This window comes from Colobus angolensis, unplaced genomic scaffold (assembly GCF_000951035.1).
Source record: "Colobus angolensis palliatus isolate OR3802 unplaced genomic scaffold, Cang.pa_1.0 Scaffold3, whole genome shotgun sequence".
In the NCBI taxonomy this organism is placed as follows: domain Eukaryota; kingdom Metazoa; phylum Chordata; class Mammalia; order Primates; family Cercopithecidae; genus Colobus; species Colobus angolensis.
This window is the reverse complement of record NW_012116265.1, coordinates 16130169-16141921: the sequence shown is the minus strand read 5'-3', so window position 1 is coordinate 16141921 and position 11753 is coordinate 16130169. Positions and strand designations below refer to the sequence as shown.

At 42.8% G+C, this 11753-nt stretch overlaps 1 protein-coding gene across 1 annotated transcript in view; it reads right to left on the bottom strand.

Moving 5' to 3' along the window:
- Window positions 1–3765: 3765 nt before the first annotated feature.
- Window positions 3766–11753, bottom strand: part of ALKBH1 (alkB, alkylation repair homolog 1 (E. coli)) — a 36352-nt gene continuing 28364 nt past the window's right edge. Inside the window, exons 4-6 of the mRNA XM_011949489.1 lie at window positions 11430–11520; window positions 6977–7170; window positions 3766–5577 (exon numbers count right to left, since the gene is read on the bottom strand). Of these exons, the coding sequence (XP_011804879.1) occupies window positions 5148–5577; window positions 6977–7170; window positions 11430–11520 (715 nt within the window). The 3' untranslated portion in view covers window positions 3766–5147. The remainder of the gene's footprint in view (window positions 5578–6976; window positions 7171–11429; window positions 11521–11753) is intronic.

The following is an 11753-nucleotide window of genomic DNA, read 5'->3' as shown; positions in this document are numbered from 1 at the left end:
TTTTTGTATTTTTAGTAGAGACAGGGTTTCACCGTGTTAGCCAGGATGGTCTCGATCTCCTGACCTTGTGATCCGCCCGCCTCGGCCTCCCAAAGTCCTGGGATTACAGGCGTGAGCCACCACGCTTGGCAATTCCAGTTTAAAAAAAAATGTAAACATTTCACCCGAGAGGTCTGAGCAAAAAATACAAAATAAAAATGTCAACATTCTATACAAAATTAGGTTACTAAGGACAGTTTTATAATTGGATTTCTCACCGAAATACAGTATAAACATTTCCCCTTATCTCTATTCTAACTAAAACATGGCCTTTAAAGGCTACATAGGGTTATGGCATATCCAGTATACAAGCTCCACAAAGGCAAGTACTTGTGCAGCTAAAGAACAGTGCTTAGTAGCCACGTGCTGAAAAAGTACATGAATTTAACTAACTCCCTGTTGCTGGATATTAAGCATATTTCAAATTTTCTCTATTATAAATATTCTCACACAAAAATATTTCTGGACAGCTCTAATTACTTTCCACAGACTCAATTCCTAGGAGTGAAATTTACTGTGACAAAGGGTACACATTTGAAAACACTATTAGGATGACCACATAAATTATCATTGAACGAGAGACCACTTCTGAGTGGAAAATGAGATCCAGGACTACCCTGGTCAAAGTAGGATAAAAAGTCACACATTACATGATGCCAAATTGTGCCTTAGGGGCTATAGCAATTTACATCCCTACTAATAGAGTATTAGAGAACCAGTTTCTCAGGGCCTAAAATCTGTGACTTTACTTTTTTTTTTTTGAGATGGAGTTTTGCTCGTTGCACAGGCTGGAGTGCAATGTCGCGACTTGGCTCACTGCAACCTCCGCCTCTCAGGTTCAAGTGATTCTCCTGCCTCAGCCTCCCAAGTAGCAGGGACTACAGGTGCCCGCCACCACGTCCAGCTAATTATAATTATACATTTTTTTTTTTTTTTTTTGAGATGGAGTCTTGCTGTTGTCACCCAGGCTAAAGTGCAATGGCACAATCTCAGTTCACTGCAACCTCTGCCTCCCAGTTTCAAGCGATTCTCTTGCACCAGCCTCCTGAGTAACTGGGATTGCAGGTGCCGGCCACCATGCCTGGCTAATTTTTGTATTTTTGGTAGAGATGGGGTTTCACCATGTTGGCCAGGCTGGTCTCAAACTCCTGACCTCAGGTGATCCGCCAACATCGGCCTCCCAAAGTGCTGGGATTACAGGTGTGAGCCACCACGCCCAGCCAATTTTGTATTTTTAGTAGAGACTGGGTTTTGCCATGTTGGTGAGATCAGTCTTGAACTCGTGACCTCAGGTGATCCACCCGCCTTGGCCTCCTAAAGTGCTCAGATTACAGGCATGAGTCACAGCGCCCAGGCCTGTTTTTAGAGGCAGGTTTTTGCTGTTGCCCAGGCTGGAGTGCAGTAGCACAATCGTACCTCACTGTAACCTTGACCTTCTGGGCTCAAGTGATCCTCCCATCTTAGCCTCCTAAAGTGCTGGGATTACAAGCATGAGCCACTGCACCTGGCCTACTTTTTTTTTTTTGAGACAGAGTCTTCCTCTGTCACCCAGGCTGGAGTGCAGTGGTGCGATCTCGGCTTACTGCAAGCTCCGCCTCCCGGGTTCACGCCATTCTCCTGCCTCAGACTCCCAAGTAGCTGGGACTACAGGCGCCCGCCACCACGCCCAGCTAATTTTTTTGTTATTTTTTAGTAGAGACGGGGGTTTCACCGTGTTAGCCAGGATGGTCTTGATCTCCTGACCTCGTGATCCGCCCGCCTTGGCCTCGCAAAGTGCTGGGATTACAGGTGTGAGCCACCGTGCCTGGGCAAGCCCGGCCTACTCTTGACGCTATATATATATACATCCTAGATCAAACCTAACATTTTTTCTTCCTTTAGTATAAAATAATAAGGCCTGGCACAGTAGCTCATGCCTGTAATCCAAACACGTTGGGAGGCTGAGGTGGGTGGATCGCTCAAGTTCAGGAGTTTGAGACCAGCCTGGGCAATGTGGCAAAACCCCATCTCTACAAAAAATACAAAACTTAGCTGTGTGTGTGGTGCACGCCTGTAGTCCCAGATAGTTGGGAGGCTGAGGCAGGAAGACTGCTTGAGCCTGGGAGGCAGAGGTTGCAGTGAGCCATGATCATGCCACTGCTCTACAGCCTGGGTGACAGAGCAACATCGTCTCAAAAAAAAAAAAGGAAAAGGCTGGGTGCAGAGTGGCTTATGCTTATGCCTGTAATTCCAACATTTTGGGAGGCCAAGGCCAGCATAGTGGTGCTCGCCTGTAGTCCCAGCTGCTACTCATGAGGCTGAGGTGGAAGGATCGTTTGAGCCCAGGTCAAGGCTACAGTGAGCTGTGATTGCGCCACCACACTCCAGCCTGGGTGACAGAGTGAGACCCCGTCTCAACGGGGTTGGGACGCGGGGAAGAAAATCTTTCCCTTGGTCCCAGTTCTTGGCTTCAGGTTCTTTTCTAGAGTCCTTTCTAAGGGTCTAGGTTCCTTTCTAGGTGCCCACAGCCTTTTTCCATAAAGGACTAGATCATGTCTTTAGGCTTTGTGGGCTATATGTCTCTGTTGCAACTACTCAGCTCTGCTATTACAGCATGAAAACAGCCACAGATATGGAAATCAATTAATGCAGCTGTGTTCTAATAAAATTTATTTATCGGCACTGAAATTTAAATTTTATGATTTTCATGTGTCACAAAATATCCTTTTGATTTCTCCACAACAGTTCAGAAGTGTACAAACTATTCTTAGCCCCCGGGCAGTACAAAAATGGGAGGGGGGGGGTCACAGTTTGATGACTATCACGCTCTAACAGTTAACCCTAGGCAATCACGCTCCTGTAAAAAAACAACCAATTTTTCCTTTTTACTGGATTATATAATTTTCTGTTTACTGCCAGAGACTGAGTTACATTATATACATCTTCAATCATATGTGCTTCATAAAAATATGCAAATAAAAGTAGAGAGAGCGCCACAGGAAGTGGGGACGGCTCGAGGGAGGAGAGAGATGGGGTGGGAGAGAGCGAGCGTGAATACTTAATTGTGCGAATGATCTGTTCGCCATCCCAGGAGACAGGAATGTGCTATTCTCTTGGCTGGCCTGTTTCTACCTGCTTCTCATAGCATAAACGTCTCCCTTCATCGAGTGTGAGTCCACAATTTGGGTATGTGTTTTTTGCACAACATGGTTCCTATACACAGACCAATGCCTTTATCTGACAAGCAACTGAAGAAAGAATAATTTGTCTTAATGCTAGACTGTTGGATTTACTAAATGACAGTATGTTGGTTTCTGTAGGTCACATTTAACATACATTGTAAGAAAATTTAAGGTTAACAGTGGTAATCTTACCCGGTGGTATTTTTTAATTATATAAGATTTCTATTACACATTAAATTTAGAACCTAGGCTGGGCATGGTGGCTCACGCCTGTAATCCCAGCACTTTGGGAGGCCAAGGTGGGCGGATCACCTGAGGTCAGGAGTTCAAGACCAGCCTGACCAACATGGAGAACCCCCATATCTACTAAAAATACAAAATTAGCCAGGCATGGCGGTGCATGCCTGTAATCCCAGCTACTCAGGAGGCTGAGGCAGGAGAATCGCTTGAACCCCGAAGGTAGAGGTTGCAGTGAGCTGAGATTGTGCCATCGCGCTGCACTCTAGCCTGGGCAATGAGAGTGAAACTCTGTCTGAAAAAAAAAAGAACCCAGCTTACACATAAGAGATCAATCCATAATTTTCACTCATTTAAAAAACCCTATTACCATATGAACTCAATATTCACTGCCAGTAATTTAAAAAGGGGGCAGGACAGAAGAGACATGTAAATTTAATAATACGCATTGCAAACAGTAGGTACCAAACTGGCTTCCAGCCAGTCCTCCACACAAGGAAGTTAGGATGTTTCAAAGAGCCCATATAATAAAACAATTTTGGCACATCATGTTTCTAGAAAGGAGCACTTAATTCTCTTTTAAATACCAATATCCCTTTAGGAAGACGGTAGTCAATAGTATCTTCATTTTGTGAATGAGGAAACCGAGGTCCAGAGAACTGTAAAGTAACCTGGACCACAATATAGTGAGTCAAATTGTTGGGGATACAAAGATTAAAACTTGGCGTTGCCTACATTTTCCAAGCCGCCTACCCTCAGACAAAACAGCAGTGACTGGAATATCAAGAAATGTTCTCTCTTCTGTGAGACAGCCACAAAGAATACTCAGGGCAGAGCAGGGTGGTGTGGGGCAGAAACAGTCAGAGGGCTTCAATAGCATGAACAATACAGCAAAGAAAAACAGAAAAAAAAAAACCTAATCCCAGATACACTAAACCCCAAAGACAGATATAGATCTTTAATTTAAAATCAAGTGAGTTTATTCATGGAGAAAACAGTAACAAAACACCCTTGGGACTTTTTTATTTCAACAATTAAAATTGCATTAAAAAGCCAACAGGGAGTTTGGAGACCGAAATGACATGTGGAGAAACTAAATTCCCCTTTCCTTGGGTTTACATACATTTATCTTTTAGGCAAGAGAGATAGTTGTGATTAATTTCTTTTCTAAGAGACAAGATTTTCCAGTTCCATTGTTTTCATGTGTAAAGGATTCTTCTGTGAGAGCCAGAGAAGATCAAAGAATTTGATGATGACTGAGGGAGTTAAGAAGATGAGACTAATAGCTGGTTCACGGAACCACAATTTTACCATAAATTACCAGATGCAGTGGAGGGAGGGGTACTGTATTTCCCATTAATAAAATCTGAGGTATTTAAAGACTGCAGACATGGAAATTCGCTTCTACCTTCCTCAAAGGAAATGGCAGAGGCTGAGAAGGCTGTCGTGGAAGAACATACCTCCTTGGACTGACTTCTCAACATCACAGCCAACATGTAACTAGGATCAGACCATGTCAAACACTTCTCTGAGCAAAGTGGCTAATGAGTTTACTTCTGCATGGGTTCCAAGGCAACAGTGTGATCATCAATGAGTTCTTCCCTGTCTCTGTTTTTGGCTTGTCTGGGTGCTGAAGTCCATGGCAATACAAAATAACATGGTCATTTATGGTAAGCAGGTGCCTGAGTAAAAGGATGGGATCTCCAAGTCTCAGCTGTCAGGGTTTATCCTGGCCCGTTTTACTTGGCTATTCTGGTCATCCAGATGGCAGAAACCTTCTGTACTGATGTCTCTTTTTTTATCCTCGATGGGTTCTAGAGGGAAATTCTGGTCTGTGGCCAGGACCTGTCGGACAGTCATGTTAACACGAGCAGTCTTCAAGTAGCTGGCACACACCTGCCAGTCCTCCATAGAACAGGGCTCTATCATTGAATCTCTGGGGAGGACAGCAGGGAGAGGTGCCTCTAGGCAGTGAGGCAGGCCTTCCCCGTCTGGATTTGGAAGGACACGAGGGACTGCGTGGTTCAACAGGCGGCTGAAACCCGACATTATCATGATGTCACCACTGTGCATAAACATAGCCGTGGGGGCCTCATCCCTTTGAAGACCACCCAGGAGAAAGATGGCAGACTGTCCAAAGCTACAAAAAATAAGTAAAAACAACAGGCAAGAGTAAGTTTTGTTTATTAACTATGACTGGGAAAGTTACTGCCAACTGTGTTATTTTCTAATTTCAACTTGATATTTATTGCTCCCAAATCCTCCTTTTAAAACTGTGCTAAGATCCTTCTCTTCTGGCTTGTGTCTATGAGTGACCAACTCATGACCTTCTACCTGTACTTATGACAGCCCACAGAACTGCTGCAAAATAAAATCTGATGCACTTAAATAAGCAAATGAAGAACTTAGCTTTAACATTATCCATTTAAGTTTTACTGATGCTTTTTTTAAAAGATAGAGTCTTATTTCGTCACCCAGGCTGGAGTGCAGTGGCGTGATCTCAGCTCACTGCAACCTCAGCCTCCTGGGTTCAAGTGATTCTTGTGCCTCAGCCTCTGGAGTAGCTGGGATTACAGGCGTGAGCTACCACGCCTGTAATTTCTATATTTCAGTAGAGACGGGGTTTTACCATGTTGGCCAGGCTGGTCTCAAACTCCTGACCTCAAGTGATCCACTGGCCTCCGCCTCCCAAAGTACTGGGATTACAGGCGTGAGCCACCATGCCCAGCCTACTGATGTGTCTTTGAGTCTTTCAATAAAATCATTTGAGTTCTTTACTACGTTTACCATTCTTCATTTTAAAGATAAGGCAATTAATAAAAGGCACTTTGCTGAGATACAGGTGCAAAACTTGGCACAAATTTAAACTTACTTTTAGGGAGACAAGGAGAATAAACCACTCAGGCTTTTGTGCTTTGCTCTGTATTTTGCTCTTCTATTCCAAAGGTCACTCACTTTGCTTTTATGGCCTTCCGCTTGTCTATTCCACAAAGCACTGACAATACCTTTTATTACAAAAGGTAGGCTATGCCCAGGTGCGGTGGCTCACACCTGTAATCTCAGCACTTTGGGAGGCCAAAGTGGGCGGATTGCCTGAGTTCAGGAGTTCATGACCAGCCTGGGCAACACAGCGAAACTCCATCTCTACTAAAATACAAAAAAAAAAAAAAAATTAGCTGGACGTGGTGGTGTGCACCTGTAGTCCCAGCTATTCAGGACGCTAAGGCAGGAGAATCGCTTGAACCCGGGAGGCGGAGGTTGCAGTGAGCCGAGACCATGCCATTGTACTCCAGCCTGGGTGACAGAACGAGACTCTGTCTCAAAAAAAAAAAAAATAAAATAAAAATAAAACAAAAGGTAGGTTCCATGTGTTTTAAACAGAGATAGTAACTATAATTTGTTAAAATTCCCAGAAGTGGAAGATTATAGTCCAGCCATTTTTTCAAAAGTTAAATACCTGTATTTATTTTGGAGTAAAATGCCTTAGAAAAAAGAATTAAATGATAAAAAATAATCCCAAATCCCTGGAACTAACTCACCTGAATGACAGCAAGGGTTTGGAGTGATCTAGCTCAGATCTGTCTACGTGGATTCCCAGTGTGGAGTCCAGGCGGTAGTAATTCAGGATCCCTGCTTCGGCTCGGAAACCCTGAAATCCACAGGCAGCAGCTACTTGCTCTGAGAGGAAAGCCAGGTCAGAAGGGAAAGGTGTGTAATGATCTGCTGAGTATTTCTTTGGTAAATGTAGAGAGAATAAGAAAAATAAACAATGATCTCAGGAATATAGGCAACTGTGGCATAAGATTAATTACCACTTTAATCTTACTTATAAAGTCACATTAACATATTAACACAGCATTATCCATCCATCCTTTTTTTTTTCTGTTTTTTTTTTTTTTTTTTTTTTAAAGACAGGGTCTCATTCTGTTGCCCAGGCTAAAGTCCAGTGGTGTGATCATGGCTCACTGTAGCCTAGACCTCCTGGGCTCAGTGATCCTCCTACCTCAGTCTCCCAAGTAGGTAGGACCACAGGTGTGTGCCACCATGCCTGGCTAATTTTTTTTTTTTTGGCAGAGGCAGGGTCTCCCTGTGTTGCCTAGACTGGTCTCAAACGATCCTCCTGCCTCAGTCTCCCAAAGCATTGTGATTACAGACATGAGCCACCATGCCCGGTCTATCCATCCATTGTTGAGGTATCCAATGATCTAATAATGAATCATTCAAAAACCCAAGCACCTGTTATATAACAGGCACTGTGCTATATACGGTATTGAGTCTACACATGAAGCAATTACTCCACCACCCTCTAGTTAGTATAGTATACTCTATCTGTAAATGAGATAGTTCTGTTAGGGTAAAAAGGCAACTCAAAATGTCACTGCCAAGAGGTGCCCAAGGAAACACAATGACTAAATATAATGTAGTATCCTGGGTAAGATGCTGGATATTGGAAAATTAGATATAAGAACAAAGATATTAGCTAAAAACTAAGGAAATCTAAATGAAGTACAAATGCTGCTATTACAGTAATGTATTACTATTGGTTAACTATTTGAGACAAAGGTAAAATCTAAAACTATCCTAAACTAAAAAGTTAATTTATAAAAAGGCAACTCAAATACTATAGCCAGTTCGGTTTTGGATCTCTCAGCTTGCAACATGGCCTAGTGGCAATCTGACTGGTCAATCTGATGGGATGACATTCTTAAAACATCGGTCAAGGCAGGCCTTTAAATTGGGAGTAATTTCCTGAACTTACTTCCCTAACTGTCTCTGTTTTTACACCTAAGGATCACAAATATATTTTTCCACTTAAAAAAAATATATCAAAGGCCATAATACTTTTTTTTTTTTTTGAGACTGAGTCTTGTTCTGTCGCCTAGGCTGGAGTGCAGTGGTACGACCTTGGCTCACTGCAACCTCCGCCTCCCAGGTTCCAGTGATTCTCCTGCCTCAGCCTCCTGAGCAGCTGGGATTACAGGCGCCCGCCACCATGCCTGGCTTATTTTTGTATTTTTAGTAGAGACAGGGTTTCACGATGTTGGCCAGGGTGGTCTTGAACTTCTGGCCTCAAGTGATCCGCCTGCCTCGACCTCCCAAAGTGCTGGAGTACAGGTGTGAGCCATCATGCCTGGCCTGGCCATAATACTTTCTGTAACATCTTTCTGCACGAGTGACATAGCTGCAGTTATGATTAAGACTTACATTTACAGTTTCCTATATGGATGAATCTGAGGGCTATTTGGGCTACATGTACCTGACAGACTCTTCTTTTGTCTTGATGCTCCTCTGCTCTCACTTCTTTCTTTGCTAAATTAACCTCAAATCTGATCAGAAAATACACTTTTGCCTCATGTCTCTCCTAGAGTCTGGATGTATTGTAGCTGAAGCAGCAGAGTCACAGGTCTAGACAGAAAGTATTTACTTTGGCCAGAAGTGACCTTTAACTTCAGGTGTTAAGGAAGACTTTTGATGAATGGCCTTGTCTCTTCAGGTGGAACTTTTCTGTTTTTTATTTTTTCTCCTTTCACTGAACTGCAAATTAGAAGAGTTCCTATTTAATTTCTCAAAATTCCAACTGTGGTTAGAGAACTTTAAGTTTTCCTCTATCATTTTAAGCTTTAGTCCTTCAGATAATCAACCAGTCAAGGCTGTCATTCTAACTGTAAATAGCCTCTGCTATAATGAAATAATCACCCTTTCGGGCTTTCAACCCTGTCAAAACTGTCTCTGCATTACTCACTACTTTTTCTTTGAAAATTCTCTTTCACTTTTCTCTGACTGCTCATTCAGTTTTTGGTAATTTTTACTCCCTATTTTTCTTAGTCAGTGAGGTTAACTTTGAGGTCTTTGGGAAAAACAATGTCAACAAAAATATTATCACCAAAAAAAAAAAAAGCTAACATTTATTGTGATAATGCATTTAATGGCTTAGAATAGCCAGACACCATTGAGATCACTTTACAGGCTTTGATCACTTAATTTTCACAACTGCCTTATGAGGTAGGTACTATCATTACTGGAGGAAGGAGTCAAACTCAGGCTGTCTAATCCAAAGAAGATCACACGGCATTTCCCCCAAACACAAATATCTAGCTTCCTACTGAGTCTGTATCGCTGAAAATAAGAATTATATCACAATTTTTTTTTTTTTTTTTTTTTTGAGACGGACGGAGTCTTGCTCTGTCGCCCGGGCTGGAGTGCAGTGGCCGGATCTCAGCTCACTGCAAGCTCCGCCTCCCGGGTTTATGCCATTCTCCTGCCTCAGCCTCTGGAGTAGCTGGGACTATAGGCGCCCGCCACCTCGCCCGGCTAGTTTTTTGTATTTCTTAGTAGAGACGGGGTTTCACCATGTTAGCCAGGATGGTCTCGATCTCCTGACCTCGTGATTCGCCCGTCTCGGCCTCCAAAAGTGCTGTGATTACAGGCTTGAGCCACCGCGCCCGGCCCACAAATATTTTTAGAACAAATCTGTCATTATTTGGAGCAGTTAATGTATCTGTTAATAAGTTGGGTTGGCTGAAACTGTGAAGCTTTTAGAAAGTAACTGGTTACTGTGAGGATGAGGTGTGAGGATCACCTAAGTCTGGGGAGGTTGAGGCTACAGTGACTGTGCCACTGCACTCCAGCCTAGGTGACAGTATAAGACCATTACAAAAAAAAAAAGACAGACAAAGAAAGTAACTGGTTAGTAGGCAAAGAAAATGGTCTATATCAGTATGTTTTATTCATTCAATCAGTATATTCACTTGGTGGCAAATGTCTAATTGAGACAAGAGGCACTGCACTGCTAGTGACAAGGCATTTTCTAAAGCATAGATGATAGGAAAGAAGAAATCGCAGCTCAAGAAAACATGAAACTGTCAACTCTAGGAAATTCTTACCCACCTCCCTTCTTCCCAGACATTATAGGGCAGGCAAAGGTATCCATTTCTTTCCTTTTTTTTTGAGACAGGGTCTTGCTCTGTCACCTAGTTGGACTGCAGTGGTGTGATCCTGGCTCACTGCAACCTCTGCTTCCCAGGCTCCCCTCCCTCCCCAGTCTCCTGAGTAGCTGGAACCACAGGCATGTGTCACCACACTTGGCTAATTTTTCTATTTTTTGTAGAGATGAGGTTTCGCTATGTTGCCCCAGGCTGGTCTGGAACTCCTGAGCTCCAGCGATCTTCCCACCTCAGCCTCCCAAAGTGCTGGGATTACAGGCGTGAGCCACTTCGTGCGATCGGTATCTATATGTTGAAAGTTCTTTTGTGAGGTGATAAATTAGAACAACTGAAATACATGGAGCTTCTTTTACTCCATGCAGATATTATGTAGAAAAATAAATGCTCTTGAATGTGGCTTTTGTTGCACAATAAAAATTAAAAAAAAAAAAAAGAAAAGGAAAAATATATGCTCAACAAACTCTCACTAATAATGGAAACAAAGATGGTGAGAACTGCTCTTGAAAACAGTTGTATATTCCTGGAACCTACTGTGAGAAAGCACTGGTGACTTCTGATATAATAAAATTCATTCCTCTTGAGATACTTAAAGAGAGATTTTCTTTTTCTTTTTTGAGACAGAGTCTTGCTCTGTTGCCCAGGCTGGAGTGCAGTGGTGCGATCTTGGCTCATTGCAACCTCCATCTCCTGGGTCCAAGTAATCCCCCCACCTCAGCCTCTTAAGTAGCTGGGACTGTAGGTGTGTGCCACCAGGCCCGGCAAACTTTTGTATTTTTTGCAGAGACAGGGTTGTGCCATGTTGCCCAGGCAGGCAGCAAACTCCTGACCTTAAGTGATCCGCCCACCTCAGCTTCCCAAAGTGCTGGCATTACAGATGTGAGCCACGGCACCTGGCCCAGTTGAGACTTTTTTTTAAGGAAATAAAAGAAAGGGATCCTCCCACAAATGTATAATCTTGATATCTTAAGCGTGGCCAGGAAGAAATATAACTATGTGGGCTAAAGAAGCCTATAAACAGAAAACAAAAGAATTAAGAAAACCTGAATACCTTACTGTCCCAGTTATAATGGTAGCCTAGGGTCACCCAACGCAGTTTCTCCAGTAAACTTCGGGGTCTCCGTTTGGTCACTTCTTTATACCTGCAAAGATTGGTGACAAAAGAGTATTTATTCATGTAAAATTGCAGCAATAGCCATTTGTATGGACTCTGGAGTTAAATTTAGTATTACATGGTATAAGCTGTTAGCCAAGACTCAGTAGGAGAATTTAGAAGAGATAAATGAGTAGACCACAAATACATTAACACGGAAAAACATGTTAGCACTTCTAATTTATACTCCTTCGTTCTAAATCTGCTGCTGAATGGGGTCAA